This window comes from Miscanthus floridulus, chromosome 3, assembly GCF_019320115.1.
Source record: "Miscanthus floridulus cultivar M001 chromosome 3, ASM1932011v1, whole genome shotgun sequence".
Lineage (NCBI taxonomy): Eukaryota > Viridiplantae > Streptophyta > Magnoliopsida > Poales > Poaceae > Miscanthus > Miscanthus floridulus.
The window spans coordinates 149,508,054-149,528,838 of NC_089582.1; the positions used below are offsets into that span (position 1 = coordinate 149,508,054).

General features: G+C 46.2%; 1 protein-coding gene across 1 annotated transcript; it reads right to left on the minus strand.

Annotated features, from left to right (window-relative positions):
* Positions 1 to 16,122: 16,122 nt before the first annotated feature.
* Positions 16,123 to 20,380, minus strand: LOC136542809 (myb-related protein 1-like). The gene is made up of 7 exons (XM_066535418.1): positions 18,935 to 20,380; positions 18,634 to 18,832; positions 18,442 to 18,518; positions 18,287 to 18,344; positions 18,111 to 18,198; positions 17,964 to 18,030; positions 16,123 to 16,926 (listed from the first exon to the last, which is right to left on the minus strand). The coding sequence occupies exons 2-7, from the start codon at positions 18,830 to 18,832 to the stop codon at positions 16,363 to 16,365; spliced, it is 1,053 nt and encodes a 350-aa protein (XP_066391515.1). The 5' UTR covers positions 18,935 to 20,380; the 3' UTR covers positions 16,123 to 16,362.
* Between the last annotated feature and the right edge of the window lie 405 nt (positions 20,381 to 20,785).

The window sequence follows — 20,785 nt, forward strand, 5'->3', positions numbered from 1 at the left end:
TGGCGAGCGTCGCTACTCACCTACCTCCTCGAGGAGGTTCTCCCATACGAAAGGACTGAAGCATGATGGATCGCTCGATGTGCCAAGACCTTCGTCGCGCTCAGTGATGAACTCTACAAACAGAGTCCATCGGGGGTGCTCATGAAGTGCATCCCTACCAACTAGGGGAAGCAGCTCCTCCTCGTGGTCCATGCTAGAATCTCTAGACATCATGCGACCCTAAGGTTGTTGGTCAAAAAAGCCTTTCGCTAAGGTTTTTACTGGCCCATCGCACTATGAGATGCAGATAAGGTTGTTCGTAGGTGTGAGGGATGCTAATTTTATGCTCGGCAAACTCATTTGTCGACACAGGAGCTTCAAACCCTCCCCATCACCTGGCCATTTGTGGTCTGGGGCCTCGACATGGTAGGACCCCTCAAAAAAGGCCTGGGTAGCTTCAGTCACCTGCTTGTAGCAGTCGATAAGTTTACCAAGTGGATAGAGGCCAAGCCCATCACCAACATCCGCTCAGAACAGGCGGTCAAATTCTTCCTCGACATCATCTATCGGTTTGGCGTTCCTAACTGCATCATCACTGACCATGGGATTAACTTCACTGGGAAGAAGTTCCTAGACTTCAGTGATGGATACGGCATTAGGATTGACTGGGACTCGGTTGGACATCCATGTACTAACGGTCAGGTCGAGCATGCTAATGGCATGGTCCTCCAAGGACTTAGCCATGTATCTTTGACCGACTCAACAAGTATGTCGAATGATGGGTTGTAGAGGTCCTAGTGATCCTCTAGAGCCTAAGAATGACCCCGAACCGATCCATAGGGTTCACACCCTTTTTCCTGGCCTATGGAGCTAAAGCAGTGCTGCCCTCCGACCTCGACCACAATGCCCCAAGAGTGAAGGTTTTCGACCACGACCGAGCCGTGGAGGCTCAGCAAGACGCAGTCGACCTACTTGAGGAGGCCCGCGAGATGACCATCATCCGCTCCGCTCGCTACCAGCAAACTCTCTGCAAGTACCATGCAAGGAAGATCAGGGGAAGGATCCTTGAAGTCGGTGATCTCGTACTGCGAAGGACCCAATCAACGAAGGAGAAACACAAACTCTCTCCACCATGGGAAGGACCCTATACGGTGACCGAGGTGATCCAACCAGGAGCCTACCAACTGAAGGACAACAACAATAGCGTTCTCACCAACACTTGGAACATTAAACAGCTACATCATTTCCCCCTAAATTTAGTCTTATTGCTTTTATTCAACACTTGCTCCTATAAAGCACCCTAGCCTGAACGCTTTTAGCCCGAGTCACTCGGGGGCTCCATGAGGGTACAATACTAAATACTACCTCTCTTTTATTACTATCACATGGTAAAAACTTTTTGCCTAAATAAAAGCGCATTCCATTCATTTGATTACCCTACGTGACTTTGTTTTTAATCCCGACCGAGCGCACCCCGCCACGACCTACGGCTACGAGCAGTCGAGCCTCATGGGCCATGCCTAGGTTCTTAAAAGTTGCAGCCTACGGAACGAACGGGTAGGTGCGAAAAAGAAAGTATAAAAATAAAGCTATGCTAGGATAAAAAACAAAAAACGAATAGTGATTCTATCACAAAACAGAACTGATGTATTCATTGATACAAAAACTATTCACATGGGGGCTCCCCCATGAACTTAATGATTACATTTGCTAACTACTTCTACTCCAAATACTACTATGGCTGCTCGGTGGCATCGGCTGATGCCAAAGGAGAGGCCACGGCACATGTCACCGGACATAACCACCGCCGCAAGGGCCTCGCCCGGTTCTGCTCCCTCGACTTCAGCGAGCACAATAGGTACCTTGAGGGCGTCGTACCCATAGATGCTCAACAAAAGAGCATGGAGCTCCTAACCTTCTCATGTAGTCGAGGCAGCTCCAAGGTAGGGACGCTGCCCGCCGAGGTATGGCTGCCGTAGCTGGAAGATGTCTCATCAAACTTTACGAACTGGCCAACCTGAGCAGCTACAAGGGCAAAACCTTCCACCAGCGCAGTCCCGAGCGTCTTCCTCTCCAACAAGGCTTGCCCAGAAAAGACTCATCGGAAGGAGTCCACGTGCGTCTCCATCCCAATGAAAGTGTCATAGACGGTGATGAAGCCGACGACGTGCAGTACCCTCCAGTGCACCACCTCCTTCAACAAAAGCAACCCCTTCTTGGTGAAGGTGGCCAAGACCACCTCATCTACGCTGGATGACCTCCAGCTCAACATTGCGCTCCAAAATCATGAACGGGTCTATGAGTTCTTCTTTCCCTCTCCCTTCCCCTATTTAAGGAGGAGATGCAGCAGTTGAAGAAGGGCAAAGGATTGGGGCAAAAAACCCTCTTCCTTTCCTCATTCAATGCAGATGGGAAACGACGGGACACCCCTTGACTGATGGGACGTACCCTGACCGATGGGACACACCCTACCCGATAGAACGACGCCCAGTTAGACAGGACATGGCCTAGGTATGGCCCACCACTACCGCACGGCTGGGCACGAGAAACAAAGCACCACCACACGCAAGCAGCCCTCCGCCTTCCCAGGCAAGACTTGAAAAGGCCCAACTATGGGATCTCCACCTAGGAGAGACCATCAGGCTTCCTGAGTCAATCAAACGGCTAAGGAAAATGATGAGAGATAGGTAAGGAGCAAAGGGATGACCCATGTGGGCCATGCCAACTTTGTCACAAACAACGAGCGCGGATCTCGATTGACATTTCTGATTGGAGCTCTTCAAACCCCATCACTCGAGTCATCAAGGTAACATTACCAACCCTCACTATTTCTTTATATAATCATTTCATTCATCTATACATGAATTCATTCATTCCATACATATGAGGCATTGTATATGCAGTTAAATGCATCACAACACTCCGTGTTGCGTCACGAAGCAGCAGTTGCCTCATTCAACATGAGCAACGACCGACCGTGGTTCAAAGGCTGGCCCACGAAGGGCTCAAGGCTACCTCGCATCAAACAGAGCCAGGTGAGAAAATGCAGATGAGCCCCGAGCGGCCCTTGCCTTATCTGCTCTGAAGCAGACAGGGTCATCTCAACATTCTTGTTCGATCCTAACCACTGCCAAACTCATAGAATCTCCATCGAGGGGAGGCCAGCGGGGCACCAAGGTCGGTCTTTGGAATGACCCAGACATCTACCGGGTTGTAGGTTAAGGAGCAGTGTAATATCACACGAGGGTTATGACGACCCTATTATGAACGATGGACCTAGATTTCACTCGATCATACCCATTAGCGAGCTCACCGAGCGTGTCACTCGAGCCATCGAGGCAAGTGATATTAGCTCAGCCCCTCCGATTGCAAGAAACCATGGATGGGGTAACGCACAAAACTCAACTGACCCCTACCAAGCCCGACAGGGCTAAGGGGCTCAAGACACCTAAAAACTGCCTCGGCACATCCGATGCCAGGATCCATGACTCCGTCTCGCCCGATCCCTCAACTGCCTCGACACACCTGACTCTAGGATCCATGACTCCGTCTCGCCCGATCCCTAAAACTGCCTCGGCTGTGCCTGATGCTAAGATCCACGAACTCTGTCTCGTCCAATCCCTAAACTACCTTGGCACGTCCGACGCTAGGATCCGTGAACTCCGTCTCCCTGATCCCTAAACTGCATCGGCTGTGCCCGACGCTAGGATCCACAAACTCCATCTTGCCTGATCCCTAAACTACCTCAGCTGCGCCCGATGCTAGGATCCACGAACTCCGTCAAGCCTGATCCCTAAACTGCCTCAGCTATGTTCGACGCCATCATCCACGAACTTCATCTGACCTGATCCCTAAACTGCCTTAGCTACGCCCAACGCTAGGATCCACAAACTCTGTCTCGCTCGATCCCTAAACTGCCTCAGCACATCCGATGCCAGAATCCACGACTCCATCTTGCCCGATCCCTAAACTGCATCGGCTGCGTCCGATGCAAGGATCCACGAACTCCGTCTCGCCCGATCCCTAAACTGCCGTGGCTACGCCCGACGCCAGGATCCGTGAACTCTATCTCACCCGATCCCTAAACTACCTCGGCACGCTCGACCCCAGGATCCGTGACTCCATCTTGCTCGATCCCTAAAACTACCTCGGCTTCACTGACAAAATCCCCCAGGCGATTCTGACCGAACCACCTGAGGCTCGGGGGCTAAACCCGTGGGTGCGCTCGTGTGCACCCGCTGATGAAACAAAACTTCCCTGCTGGCAACACGAAAAAAACCCCAGACGATTCTACCCGAATTGTCCAGGGGCTCAGGGGCTCCTGTAGGGTTTATAAACCCAGGGTCCCTCATGGACCGGCTTTCCAACAAAGGCTCGGCCCTACAAACGACGTTGCAAATAATGGACAACTCATGGGCTGGCCCAAACACCTAAAAACGATAGACTAGAAGGGCGATCCAATCTCCGACCGGAAGGCCCACCTCTCCGACCGAAAGGCCTAGCCAAAGAGGAACAATGCTCGCTTCTAACTCCGACGTGCCTCTTTGACCAAAAGGCCTGACCAAAGAGGAATAGCACTCGCTTCCAACTCTGGCTCGCCTCTCCGACCGGAAGGCCTGACCAAACACTACTTCCAAAAACTCTGAACTATGTCTCCAACCCAGGACGCACCAAACCCCCTACTTATAGCTCTTCTCCGATCGGTGCAGTCGAAGCCAACTGGGACCAACCGATCAAGGATACTCGCTTGGTGAGGACTAGGAAACGCACGGAGCAAGTAAGGTAGGGCACTCAAGTCAACCGCAAGATCGAGGACCATACCCTGTACACCTACAGGACAGTACCGACAGGACATGTCAGAAGAGTGTCATGCAACCTTTCAGGCATATCAGAACAGTGTTGTGGGCGCCGACATTTCCCCTATAGTGTTGTGGGCACCCGCAACAACTGCCATACTGGATGAGCATGGTAAAACCCCTTGCATGCCTCTGGGCATCAACAATATGGCAGGCACCAACGTCTGCCATACCAGAAGAAGACGACGCGACCTCCCACAGGCATTTGACATTAACAGTGTTATAGGCGCCTACAATCATCTTGTACCTGACGGCATGGGCAACAAGACTTAGCATACATACACTCTCTCCCTCTCACTTGTAAGGCCATCCCCTTCATCTATAAAAGGGGATGTGCTCTCTCCCAATAGATAGATCGATCAGGACACAACAACTCAAATAACACACACGACAGGAGAACCACTAGGTTCAAACCTCGAGCATACGCTCAAACACTTAGCACATAGCGGAGCTCCCGTCACTCTCGGCTTTTTAGACCAGAGTTCGACCGAACCTCTTGTAACCCCCAGCTTTCTCTCTTTCGTTTGTAACCCCACAGCAAACTTCGAGCACCTGTACTCAGGAATAAAGTCACCGACCAACTCAAACTTGATGTAGGGCACGTTGCCTAAACCAGTATAAACCCTATGTCATTGAGTGCTAGGTCATATACGATCACAACATACAGCAAAACTACAAATATTTACGTGTTGGTCACTTTCTGCACCGACAATATATAAATACCAAAGTGAAATCAACATGATGATATTGGTTTAGAAATATCACATGTGGAAACCAATTTGATTTATACCACTTGCAATAGGTGGTGGATATTTGAAGTATGATGCTTAACTCCGGGGACTCTATTTTCCTTGCAATAAGACTACTACACACATGATAAGTTTGAAAATGTGTTAGTCTCAAAGTATCCAACTTGTAGAGTAACCTCTCCCTAATTTTGTGCACACAAGCATGGAATACTTGTAGGAGACATGCACATTGATTTTAGAATAAAAAATACCACTTGAAAGATGACATCACATGAATGTGAGAATCATTTTTGAAAGTGATATTCAGGAGAAATTATCTACAATTTGGACTTTGGCACATATTAGATGAACAATTGTAAAACAAACTATGTGTCGTGCTCCTAAACAATTTAAATCATGTAGGTTTGCTCCAAGGGTTGAGTGAAACCGAGCAAGCCTACCATAAGATATACCTAGTGTATGCAAGATAAAAGATTAAACATGCAAATGCAAACCTAGGCATAAAAAAGAACTAGATGCTAATTAAGATTACAAGAAATTAAATCTAGTTACCTAACATGGGAAGGGAAATTTGGGTCCATAGTATTCACTAACCCACTTGGCAATTACCTTATCCATAATGATGCACCCCATGAAATGCACCCATACTTTACCAAGTCTCTAAATTTTCTGAAGTCCATCGGAGTTCTCACTTCCCTTTTGGGATCCAAACCTTCTTGGTGCTCTTCATGTTGGAAATGATCTCCTTTGGCACCCAAATATGTTTGGCCCCATTGTTTTTTGCTTGTTCACCTTGATGGCCACCACCTTGTCATTTTTCTTCTTCTTTAAGAGATAAGGTGTGGAGGCCTTTTTGTCCACCTTATTGGTGTTGGTGTTGGAGAGCTTCCTTATTTCATTTTTGTTTTTCTCTTTCTTCTTAGATCCTCTCCCATTCTTCACCTTGCACTCATAGAACTTGTGGCCTTCCTTATAGCATACATAGTAAACCACGATTTGTCCTTCATCAAGCTTCTTCACTCCCTTGATAGTGTTATCTTGATAAAGTTAGGCTTGCTCTATTTTGCCTTTTACTTGAGTCAAGTCCTTGGTAAGGCGAGCCACCTCTTGCTTGAGTTGCTCATTCTCCATTGCAACCTCTTGTGTGCATGTATCTACAACAACTTTCTTAATACAAACTTGGTTGCACAAGGGTGAGTCTAAACATAAATCATTATAAAAAGTATAGGCATCCTTTTTAGACATGTCAAAAAATGAACCTTTATTTTTAGGTGCCTCGGTGGGGGTTGTACCAACGGTTTCAAAATTAGCAACTTTATTGGTTAGCTCATCACAATGTTTGCACATGGTTTCTATTTTAGCGAGCAAACTTTTATAATCATCTTGTGAGCTAGCTAACTTTTTCTTTAATTTTTCATTTTTCTTTACAAGTTGCTCATCATTGATTGTGCAATCATTTATGTTTGCACTAGTCTCAAGTTGCTCAATTTTAGTAGATAGCTCTATATTAAGATTGGTAAAAGTTTCATATTGTTCAAGCAAAGTAGCATAAGCTTGTTGTGAGCTATCTAGTTTTTCTTTTAATTTTTCAATCTTCTTTTGTTGACTAGTGCAAACTTTAGCAAAGTTAAGATTTTGTTGCATAATTTCATCATAAGAAGGTAGCTTATCATCACTATCACTGTTGCTATCACTAGGGATAGGCTTTTTGTTACCTCATGCTATAAGGCACACACGAGAAGAGCTTGACGATGAGTGTTTGTGGCCTCACCTCTTGTGATGGTCTTCTTCTTCACTTGAAGAATCATCCCATGACCTTATTGATGTGAGGGCTTTGTCCTTGCACGTCTTCTTCTTTGTCTTGGGTGTGAGCTTGTTTGGATAAACTTCCACAAAGTGCCCTAACTCGCCGCATCCATAGCATCCTTTCTTTCTTTGCTCATTTCTTTGATTGGTGAAGATGAAATCTTAAATTTGGATGGGCACACCCTTGATATTAAGCCTTTGGATCATCTTTTCCATCTTGTTGATAAGTTTGATTGATTCTTTATCAAGGTCGGAGGTGGAGGAGGAAGATTGATTATCATCACTTGATTCTTCATCATCCTCATCCTCATCATCTTCTTCTTCACTTGAGGAGCTTGAGCTTAAGCTTGTCTCAACTTGCTTGCCCTTCATCTTCTTTTCCTCACTACATGTGAAAGTTCTGCCTTTGCTTGATGACGAGGCTTCTTCTTGACCCATCTTCCGTGACTTTTCAAATGTCACTATCTTACCAATGACTATGATGGGGTCATAGTGCTCAAATCCTCCATGTTGTAAAGGATGGTGATGATGCTTGCATATTTCTTTTGTGGTAGCACGGAGATGATCTTCCTCACGATATCCACATCATCTAGCTTCGTTAATCCTATTAAATGGAGCTCATTGATAATTAGATTCAAACAAGAATACATATCACGAACAAGCTCATTATCATTCATTGTAAATGAATCATAATTTTATTTAGCTAGACAATATTTTTGCTCACGGACATTAGTTGTGCCATCATAGAGTTCTTGGAGTTTTAACCAAATTTCATGTGCTGTATTTAAAGTGAACACTCGGTTAAACACATCTATGCTAAAAGATTCAAACAAATAATTTTTAGCTCTAGCATTGAAATGGATTTATTTTTCTTCACTCTTTGTGGATTTATTGGGATTCTTAATAGGTTTCATCCCGTCACGAGTGACTCTTCAAACACCCAATCTACCACCTCAAGGTGACAAGCTATTTTAGCTTTATAGTAGGAGAAGTTAGTATCGTCAAAGTACGGAGGTCTGGAGGTATTCATCTCAACCACTCTAAATAGCGTCAGCTCAACGACGGTAAAACCAAAGGTCCAAATTGAGCCAACCAGCTATGATACCACTTGTAAGGGACCGTGACGCCTAAGAAGAGGGGGGTGAATTAAGCAACTTAAAACTCTAACTCTAAACTATGGTCTCTTTTTCAATCCTTAGCAAAAATCTACGCAAACAATAAACTATTTAAATGTGCAACTATGGTTTTACTAGTGTGTTGCTATCTCTACCGTAAAAAGAGTTATGCAACCTAGGTTCCAAAACTATCAACTAGCCTATCACTAAGCTAGGAAAGTAAAGCACACACCAAGATTGCAATGTAAATGCGGAAGCTAAAGAGTAAGATAGAGATATGCAAACTCCCGTCGACGACTCTGGTATTTTTACCGAGGTATCGAGAAGCGCGTAAGCTTCTCCCTAATCGTTGGAGCCCCTTTGAAGGAATCCCTCGCAAGGGTCAAGCTCTCGATCGGGTAACTCCATGGATACCCTCGGGTCTTCCCCACGCGCAAGTGGGTCTCCGACGTGCCTTCTGATAAGCCTCTCCCGGATGCTCCCCGTCGTCTTCACTATTAAGCTTCTGGCCAAAACGCCATGGGCCTTGTTCCCTCCGGTACACGGTAGCGGTCACACCATAAACGCGGTTGGTGTGATCTCGCAAGACTACAGACTCCACCAATGTACAACAATGGTGCGCGCAAGCACCAAGTGATAAGAGATGTGCAAACCTCACTAAACACTAGGCCTAAACCTAGAGCAAACGCATAAGCGATGGTCTAATCAACCTAAGCACTTCGCAAAGCACCTACGCTAATCAACTAATGAATCACTAAGAACTATGCGAAGTGAAGATCACTAAAATGGTGTATCAACATCCTTGGTATGTTTTCTCGGCTCTCCACTTCTCAAATAGCCGGTTGGGGGTCTATTTATAAGCCCCATAGAGAAAGTAGCCGTTGGGGGTGAAACCCAGCTTTCTGCTACTGACCGGACACTGCTGTCGTCCTGACCGGACACGTCCGGTCGTCCTGACCGTTAGAGCGTGCGTGTTGATTGGACTCTAGGCCGAGTTCGGTCTCACTCGTTCGGACACGCCTGGTCACGCTGGCGCCGCTCTGGAACCTCTCTTGACTCGATCGGACGCTGTATTTTGTGCGTCCGGTCGTCCAGTGCCACTGCGTCCGGTCACGTTGAAAACATTACCGTGACGAAGAACAGTGTCATCAGTGCGTCCGGTCACTGCTTCGCTCAGCGTCCGGTCACAGCTGTTGACGCCTGCTATTGACGAGCAACTGATCGGACGTGTCCGGTCCCTATAAAGGCCGTGTCCGATCACCTCTGCCGAGCTCGTTTCTTCGCGATCTTGCGCCCGGCTTGGTTTCTATCTTCGTGCTTGAACTTTGTTTGATATCTTAGGTCTTGTCTTGTGTTTTAGGGTTTTGCTTATAGTGTTGATCGTGAGATTATCATGTCGCATTCGTCCAAGTCACGTCTTGCATCCTATTAAACTATAAAACAATTACTTACAAATTTATTAGTCTAATTTAGTTGTGTTGGTCATCAAACATCAAAATCCAAATTAAATGGACTTAGGGTCCATTTTTCTTACATATGGCTACTTGCCGCATCGAGCGGTCCGCCCAGATCGAGCGTACCCGCCAGGCTTGGCTCGGCGCGTTCAACCGCATCGTGCAAGGGACCCACGCGTCATAGGCACATGTCCATTCTAATACATACAATCAGACACGGTCTGAACATCTTGTATCCGCTCATGCAGCCTCAGATTTAGCCCACCAAACATAGACTCAGCTTAACTTGCATCTACGGCTGCAACTAACCAAACACTCATCTTTTTTAACTACGGACGTCCACAGCCTGCATCCACTCATCGTGAGTATATAATGCAACCCTCATCCTACAACCAAACAAACTTTTTTTTTTTACTTGAAACAAGCGAGGCACGTGCTCAAGAATGTTGCGGCAAGACTGTTTGTAAACCTTGGACATTATGGTCGTGATAGAATGCACGGCAAGCCCCAAGCTGGCTGAAAAGGAAGCACATCTCCAGCTTGCTGAATGCTGATGACCCTGAGACCGAGAGCCCCAACTAAGCCAACCTATGTTGTGTAGGGAGCAGGCGACATGGCCACGCTTGTCTCAGATGTTCAAAGCAGACGGGCTTTAGCCTGCTCGATCGATCCATGCAAAATATATCATTTTGAGAACTTTTTGGCACAACTCGCTGCGTGTAGGCATGATATGATATCTATCCACAATCCACCCTGGCTGGCCTTGCAGCCACACAATAAAGATCTTTTGCTGTGCTGCCATTTGTCAGACTACTCCTGTGTTTAGTTCACGAAATTTGGGAATTTAGCTACTGTAGCACTTTCGTTTTTATTTATCAATTAGTGTTCAATCATAGACTAATTAGGCTCAAAACGTTCGTCTCGCGATTTCCAACCAAACTGTACAATTAATTTTTTTTCGCCTACATTTAATGCTCCATGCACATATCGCAAGATTCGATATGATGACTACTGTAGCATTTTTTGAAAAACTTTTTAGGAACTAAACAAAGCCTAAAGATCATGCGCCACTTGCAAATGTACTGACCACACACTCTCACATGGACTATGGTCCATCTTACACTTTTCGTCGTAGATAAGAAATTTTTCCCCCCGAGGGCCCACCACTTTTATGTAAGTAAGTATAGTTGCCACTTGAAGCCGAAAGAAACTTGCATAGCAAAACGAAATTTAGATAGGAGCAGTATTTGTGCTTGTGCCTTATTACTTATTAGAGCCAGCTCAGCTGGTAAGAATGTCACTATTTCCGTCACGCCCAGTATCAATTCAGATAGAACAGTTATACTGTAAGTGTCAGGGAAAGAATGCCCAGAATGACAAGGGTGAGAAAGAGACCAGTGGATGAAATGTGACCAAGAATAGAACAGTTAATTAATTGCGCTACGTAGACAGGAAAAGAAGAGGGTGCTGTTGAAATATCATGCTTCGACCTCATGTTTGCATAAAGATAGCAATTATATTTGATCGGATGCATGCAAAGTACCTTCCCTCTGTCCAACAAAGGATATAACTAGCGATTACGTGTTAGATAAAGTAGATCATGTTTAACCAAGTTTCTACTAAATAGTATTCATATTTATGGTTTTAAATTAATTTATTATAAAATACATTTTATAATTAATCTAATGATATTTATTTAATATTATAAATACTTATAATTTTTTATATATAATTAGTCAAACTTGATATATACTAAGAATTGCATTTTTTTTTCTTGCACGTAGGGTGTACACACTGCTGCCTAAAAAGGGGCGGGGGATAATACACGTGATAAGAAAGCGACTAATGAGGGTAAGATGACCATGGACAAACAAAACAATTCCGCCAGAAACAACAAGAAGCATGCTAGCTATGGTAGCAGGAGCAACAGTGGCAGCGAGCTGGATATTTTCATCAGTTCTCACCATGTTCGCTGGTTAGAGCCAGGCGAGCTGGATATTTTCATCAGTTCTCACCATGTTCGCTGGCTAGAGCCAGGCTTATTCAACTAGTTAACAATATTTTTCTTTCACAACAAATCAACACCAGCCAGTTCAAACAAACCTAGAAATCAACCAACGAACACGTCGTCTGGTGCCCGAGGAACAGCGTACTGACCGGTGGGCCAACAGCTAGCTGGCCAAGGCAGCAGCACGGATTTGGAAAACTGCGAGTTGCAGCATGGATTCGTGTGCATCCGCCGCGAGCTTTGTCCATTCCTGAAAATGAGAGCAAAAAAGAGTGGTCTTGGGGTTTGTACTACTGGTCTACTGCCTGCGTGAGATAAACTAATCCACTCTAGTGGGAGTAGTTAGATTTGAGCACGGCCAAGATGAATCCATCTCAGTACAAGACACACACAGCTAGTAGCCGTCAGTAAGTACTCACTCACTCACTCACTCACTATACCTAGGGTTTCTTTGGCAGGATTTTTGTTAGGACTTCACTGATTTAATCAAAAGTCCTTTAAAACTTGGAGACACAAGAATGGCATCTGAACCTAAAATCAAGCAAACAAAAAAGGGTGAATCAAAAGCTATTTTTGGCCAGAAATCGATAAGAACATGTTTTTTTTCCTGGCTTCATCTTTTTTTTTTTTTGGTTGAGAATCGCAGACCCTGCCAAAGGGGCTTCCTCTGGATAATCATAATCATCGTCATCTATCTGAAGTCTGGAATGAACTTATAAAAGGAAAAGAAAAGCAGAGAAGAAGCCTGGACTCTGAACAGGGTGACACTACTGTTCCACTACCCTTCCTCTTGCAAAATCATGTGTCAATTTCCCCCTATAATCCGACGTTGCTCCGCGATCGGCTGCACCGGCTACGTCACCCCGAATTCACCCAGCCTATCCACGTCGCCCGATAAACCACAACCATACGTTCCTGCTGCTTCGCCCGACCAATCCACCCAGCCAAAATATCTGCATTGTCTCGCCCACTCTGTCCACTCTCCTCTTCCTCTCTCTCTCTCTCTCTCTCTCTCTCTCTCTCTCTCTCTCTCTCTCTCTCTCTCTCTCTCTCTCTCTCTCCAGATCTGGCGCCGCATCGGCAGCATCCTCGCGGTGCCCGCCCCCCGCGTGGCTGCACGCCGGTGCAGCCACGCTCAGGCAGTGCCCGCAATGGCGGACCGGCGGACGCTGCCCCCTCCGCCACGCTCCGCGTGCATCTCTCCCCCCCCCCCCCTCTCACTCTATCTCTCCCTCTCTCTCCCAGTGGCCGGCGATGCGGGTGCCCCTAGCGCAGCATGCTCCAGGCCACGGGTCTCCAGCCCAGCTTCTCAGATCCAGGCAGTACCTACGCAGGTGCTGCCTCGCTCCTCTCCTCTTCGCTTCAGTTCTATGTTAAATCTTCTACGGTTGTCAGTTTGGATTTCCTTACCGGTAAGCAGATCAACCTACTAAAATTAGGGTTCAAGATTTTTTTTGTCCACGCATGCCAAGTACTATTTCCTAAAATATTGTGCTGCATATATGTTGGATTCTTGAAACTACAATTTTTCTTCTTACGCTATGGATTGTTAGTCCATACTTAGTTCATCAAACCTCCTCAAATGGTGAAACAATTGTTTGAGTTATGCAATTAGATGCTTTCCACTCAATTTTTAGTCCAAAATAAATTGTTGCTCCATAATTAATTAGCCAATCCTTCTAGAAAGAGATAGTTCTGCAATGACTACTAATTTGACAATGCCATTTTTGGATTATGCAGTTTTTCCAGGCCAAACAATTGTTTTCGAGTATTACAGGTGTCCATATCTTGGAGCCTTTTGTGCCCCGTTGCTGCTGCGAGGGGGCTCAGATTTAAATGCTTTTCGACAGCCCTCCTAGCACTATTTTTAAACTATATATCGTCATATTGTCTACGTTACAGCTACTGGCCGAAGGTCCATTGCATGAAAGGTAACATATTCTCTATACCCCAGCGACAACGGCGAATCCTGCAAGCTTCGTGGCTCCATTCGCTGCGGTTTGCAGCTGCAGCTACCGCGGCCATGTTCGCTTGTCTTATCATCCGTATTTTTCAGCTGGTTTTTTTAGTCGAAACAGTGTATTTCTCTCGCAACAAATCAACGGAAACAATGTTGACTTGTTTTTTCAGCGAAGCGAACAGAGCCTACAGCTACAACAGCTCAGTGTGCTACAAGACGGTGCAACTGAGGAGCTGCATGCAACTGCGGCGACAGCCCGTCACGCTTCCTTTTCCAATGGGAAAGACCAGCGTCTGGACGTACCATTTGAACACCCACGTCTACTACCCACCCACGCGCTTGATGTGTTCCCTCTACATGCGGAAGGAAACGGTGCAGACGCGCTTCCCTGGATGCATGCGACCAACGGAAGGGACACATGCACCATGCCTCCGCTTCCTACTTTGCCTAGCCGGGCTCCATAGCGCATGCATGCAACTCTTGCCCACACGCCTGCACACTGTTGCCGCACCTGTCCGCGCGCTGTTGTTGTCGCCCCACGCTACTGCTGTCGCGCCTACCGACTCGGCTCCGCCTGCTGCTGCAGTACGCATGCATGTGGGGGCCACTACACCCGCTTCGCTTCCCGCACGCACGAGAGGACAACCTTCGTCTGTGCCCACTTCCCGCTCCTGGTCATGCAACACTTGCAACATAAAAGTATTTCCTGCAACGTACGTCCAAAACAAATGAAACATTTATAAACATACGTTTGCAACATACGTGCATATCCAGTGCAACATATGCAACATCTAGATAAAACACTTACAATATACATTTGAAATAGCTGGAATATTTTGAAACATACACTTACAACAAACGTGTATAGCCATTACAACATATGCAACATCAAGATAAAAACACTTGCAACATACGTTTGAAACAGCTGAAACATTTAAAACATACACTTGCAACATACGTGTATAACTATTACAACATATATAACATCTAGATAAAACGCATGCAACATCTAGTTAAACATACATCTGAAACGCATAAAACATACGGAGCTAGATGATATGGAGTGATGGAAAAATTTGGGCCAACACTCAGCTACCATGCAGATGCGGGCCCATGCTCCTCTCACAAACAGGCAAGTGGCCTGGCCAGCCCTGCCACTGGCTAAGTGCCTAAGCCGGTTGGCCAAAATAGCAAATCGGCAGGGGCAGCTTGGCCTGGGCGCAGACAACACACACAGAGAGAGGAAGAGCAGCACGACAAGTAGAGCAGGCCTGGACGCTAGGTAGTAGAGGGCAAGCACGACAGGGAGGCCTGCGTCCCTGGGCGCATGCGGCTAGAGGCCTGGCCGGCTGGTCCAGCCAGCAGCGGACGCAGGAAGGCAGCCAGTGCTCTCACACGCATGCACGGGCCCCACCGTAGCATGCATCCGAACAAGTAGCCACACACGCTCCCAGAGTGCGGACCCCGCCTGACTTTAACTACGCGCTCTTTTTTTTATTGGGCGTAATGCGTGAGATCGATCGGTTTATCTGTGCGTCCCGACGTCCTCAACCAAACATTACCATTTTTCAATCGTCCGCTAGTGCTCAAACTGGCCGTTGATCCTAACAAGAATACCATCTGATTCATCTCTCGGTTTAAAGAAAAATACAATTCTCGTTTTTACAGAAATCAAACGGTTTTAAGTCTGACCAAATCTATTAAAAAACTAACATTAATTATTTGAATTAGTATCATTAGATTAATCATCAATATGTTTACTCGGAGTTATAATTCTAGACTCGATATAGGCTCTGTTCGCTTGTCTTATGAGCCATACTATTTCAGCGGCGAACAGTACTTTCAGCCATGTCTTTTTAGCAAAGCGAACAGGACCATAAACTTATAATTACTCATTTTGGGACGGAGGTAGTATAAAATGTCGATGTTTTAGCAATTAATTAACACATTTATGCTTCCACATCAGGAGCAACGGTTTGCTCGGCACCATCATATCAGGTGAAGCGATAGCTGAGAAGTAGAGTAAAGCTGAAGCAAAAATATTTGGCGGCGAATATGACCCAAAAAAAAGTACTACGTAGCATATATCATACACATCGATCTACAGAGTTAACTAATCAGACAGCAGAGGAGAACATCTGGGTTCTCTTTCTCGCATGCCCTCATAGGAACTGAATTTCACCGCCAATCCATCATCTTCATCAGTCACTGCTTAGTTATTTGCTGCACCATGCATCCGCCATGGATGCATGGACGACAACGCGTAGGCTGTCGGTGATAGTACCCCAGATCTTACTGCAAATGGCTGCAGGGCATGGAAATGCACAGCACAGCACATCTGTGAACCTTGCTGTTTTCAGTTTTCACTACTGCAGCTAATTAAGCTACGAGGAAGAAGACCTGTCTGTCTGCAACTCATTGCTAAACGACGATCATCAGTTCCAGCTCGACCCGTTCAGGTCGATCCTTTGGCTGTCGCGAGGCCTTGGTAGATTGCTCCTGCCGTTGATGCTAAGGTCCAGCTCCTGCTGGTCATGGTCATCCGAGGACCCTCCTCCTCCTCCTCCTCCTCCTCTCCTACTGGGCTCGTCAAGAAACAGGAACTCCTCGCAGATGGCGCTGGCGGTGGCGCCGCCTCTGTCGTTGTTGTAGCCTCTGCTGGGAGTGTGAGGCGGTGCAGCAGACGAGAGGCCGATGGACAGCAGGTCCTGGTCCCTCTCCCTCTCCCTCTGGCACTGGGACCCCTCGCACGCGGTCAGGCAGCTGTCCACCGACCCATCTCCGCCGAGGTGACGCTGGTGACGGTGGAGATGCTCCTGCTGGACCTGGACGCGCCTCGTCGCCGTGGCTCTCGAGATGAGCTCCGACAGCTGCTGCGTCGGCATCTCGCCGCCGTCGAGGTGGACGCTCTGCTTGGCCAGCGCCTCCTGCGCCTTCTCCAGCACGGACTGCAGGTACTTGCCCTGCGCTTCGATCCGCAGCTGCAGGTGTCTCTGAACCTGCGGCATCAATGGAAAATGTAAATGGGCCGAAAGTGGAGGTAATGGGCCGAGCCCAGCTGAGCCGTGCAGGTGCAGCACAAGAAAAATTGGGCTTCGAATCAGTCGCGGACGGGCTACTGTGATCCAGTTTATAGGCCGAAATTACGGTGCGTGCGTGCCTCTGGAATGGGCCCAATACCCCATTTGCTGGATGAATCTGAGACGTACTGTACGTCTGTACTCGGTAAGATCCAACGGCTGCACGATGGCCGGAGTGGCAGGCCAGGGCAGATGGCTCCAACTCCGGCCGCCGGCGCCGCCTCTCGCCGGTGGCCAGCTCACAGCACTATACTCTGTGGAGGCTGAGGTATCGCGATTCGACCAGAGGGCTTGTCATGCCCTTTTACTTTCTTTTAGCTCTTCCATTTCTTTCCTTGGCTGGTGAGAATTCGACGCCCATGGGGCTCTAGCCTCTAATGCTCTCTTTTGCGTGTAGCATTTCTTGTTAAGCTCTCTAATATAGTTTCCTAGTATAACTATTTAGTGTCATAAATGTTGCTAATTTTCTCTATGAAATCAGTCGAACTTATGATAGTTTGACTTGGACTAAATCTAAGAGGTCTTTTTTTTTCTACTATGGAAGGAGTAGTATTATGTTAGTTAAAGATTTTGACATGGGAGCATTTTTACAAAGTGTTCTCATTTTTTTATTTTCGCCTGCAGTTGTAATTTTGCACGACCGGAAGCTATTAGTGTTCCTGACACTAATAGCTACTAGTGTTCCTGACGCTACACAAGTATTGCTTTTGCATTGCTTATACGTTCACACTTCTCTTCTGATTTTGTTGTTGTTGTTCAACGACATATAATTTTGTTATTGTTTAACTATGTAGAAAAAAAATGTGAATTGTCTTGTCCTTTTAATTGTATTAGTTGGTTGCCTGGAAATTCAGGCAACTCAAATATAGCAACTTCCATATGTTTATAATATGGAGACACTGAGTTAGGCAGGGTATGCAATAGATTTTAATTAAATTACGGAGTTGATTGTATACCTCTAGCTGCTCATGAAGCCGTCTCTGAACTTCGATCTGGATCTGGAGGGCTTCAATGTGCATTGACCTGATAAATTTCTGAATTATGTCAGCTTCTGAAAGTTGGAGGAGAATGTTTGCAATTAACAATTTTTACTCGCTTCTCACCTGTTTATCTGGGGCTCTAGGTTCAAGTGTGGTGGTGGTGATCCTCTCCCTTCGCATGGGTTGTCTGTTCCTGTCCTGCAGCTTAACACTGCGAAACAAAGGCAAGTTTAGTATCTCCACCATTGGACGGTTGGGATTTTAGTTACTTCAGGTTTAAGAATCATGTAGTAGCCTACCATTCTTTGCGTTGACAGCATTAGCTTGGGCCTGGAGATTCTTGCTGAGTCTGTATTTCTATGAGAAACAGAAAAGCATCTACCTTAGTTTGTGACGGTGACGGCAAGCCAATTTTTTCATGCCATACAGCAGTAGCAGAGAACTCAAGATGTACCTGGAGATGGCTCTTAAGATGGTACAGGGTGAGTCCAGGGATTCCCATCAGCCTCATGATTGTTTTTGGCGTAGCTTCTGCAAGAGTTCCGCATGCAGAGTTTAGAAGGTACCATCATTGTGTTAATTCAGGCTTCCTGCCATGTGCCGTGTACGAGTGACAGATATAAGTTTTGATCACATGTATACTCACTGTCTGGCCCTCCTAGCTGATGTACTGCCTCCATAAAACGTTCATGCAGCTCTGGTGTCCATTTCAATCTAGGCTTAGCATCGGTGGAGAGGACGAGTCCTGCATCTCCTCCTTCCAGGAGAAACTGCTTCTCAGGAGGTAAGCCCGGGCTTGAGGACAGGTGCTGGTTATGGTTGTGGAGCTGTTGCTGATGATACATCTGTCACCAAGAACTCCATGTCAGTACGTTTCTTACTCGGAATACATCCTAGGTGATGCCTTCCTTCAGTCATGTAAACAAAAGAGTAGAAGCACATCTCACCTGTTCAGTTCCTGTTATGTACTGAAATGTCTGCTTACAGGCTGCACATTCCTGACTGCTGGGATCCTTGGCAGCTTTACCGGTGTTCAGCCTCAGTGCCTCTATTTCTAGTAACCAAAATAGTTGTTGTGCGGTCTTCTGGGAGTGAGACAACCTTTGGCTTCTCAAACTAAACTACCTACCTCCTATCCTCTCCTCCCCTCTCCTCTCCTCTTGCCGAGATCTTACGCAGAGTCCCGTCTTATAAGGCAGAGGGAGAATGTCGAATCATCTGAAGAAGCACTCAACCCTGACTGCCCAATCTTTGCAGCAACTGAAAAGAGATATTATCCTTATTCCCCTGGGGTACCCGTGGACCCTACGCCCACCAGTCTTTTTCTTTGTCAATTCCAGCAACCCTCTCTAGCTCTTGCATTGTGTTCTGATCATAAACACTTGTACCAGCTTTTGGTTGAAATTACTTGCCACATGAGAAGGGCGAAAGCGAAGCACAATCTTTTCTCCTCTTTTCTTTTCTTTTGAAAAACTAGAGGGAATGGAGCACCTTATTCTCATGAGAACCTTTTGGGGGCTGTGGTCTGCAATCTGATGTCGTAGAACTTGCCAGCCTCCTCTCTCAGATTCCTCAATGATATCTTAGTTTGAGAACCAATTCCAGTCTCCACTGAGTTTCTGGCCTCCAGTTTGCTGAAATGAAAGGGCGGGCAGCATTGGCGGTCGATCAGTTGTTGTTAGGATCCATTGCGGTCCGTGATCACATGAGTTATATTGTTTCATCCTCTTACACTGTTGGGCTGTATGCATTCAGAAGCAAGGGAGGGACACAGTACGGCGGCCTAAGAATATCGGCTATGTGGACAAAGCTTGAAACTTCCTTCTTTTGACTGCAGGCATCCGGAAGAAGAATTGCACAAAGCTTTGCATAGAGATAAAGCGAAGGTGGCCATTGTATAACTCTTTGATGCCTTCTTGGGACTGCACAAAGGCAACGAATGGAATAACAGAATAAGCATAGAATTCCCCTTTGTCTCCTTTGGTAAGTTTGGCACCTGTTTAGCTTAGCTACTAGGCAGCCAGGCCAAAGGGATGGTAAGGCAATGTCATAGGCTGTATCCGTGTGAACTTTGAAGCCGGTGCCGTAACTTCACTGTTCTACATAGGGCACATAAAAGCGAGCTTAAAATGGAGCCCTGGTTCTTGGATTGCCCTGCATCCTTCTTTTGCTTTATGCTTGCACTTGTTCTGACCATGATTTGTCCTCCGTGCAGAGAGTAGAGATGCTTCTTCTTACATGAGTAACTGCATGAGCATGGCCTCTGGACTTTGGCCTTTGGCCTTTGCCTTCCAGATGGTTGTGTGTCCCACATAGCTATCTAGTTATGATGCATACGTCGTGAGCACGCATGATTGCATCAGCGTAATTTCTAATCTCCTTGGCCAGGGCACGCATGTGAATGAAGAAGAAAAAGGAAAAGGGTTAGTTGCAGCTGCAGCATCTCTAGGCTCTGATGTTTCTCGGAGCAGAGTGACCGGTTTCTATCCTGATAATAGTAAAAGGAGGCCTGTTTATTGTTACTATTTAATTTTGCTTCTTTGCTTCTTTTATTTTTTTTAGAGAATTTTTTTTTGGTCTTCTGTTGGGCTCATTTTGTAGCTTTTCAAATTATAAGTTGTTTTAGCTTTGTTATAAGTCAAACTTCTCTAATTTTAACTAAGTTTATGGGAGAAAAATCAACAGACATCTACGATATCGGATAAGATCAATTAGATACACCATCAAATATATTTTGCATTTATTTGGTATTGTAGGTGCTAACTTTTTTCCTCAAACTTGGGCAAAACTAAAACAGA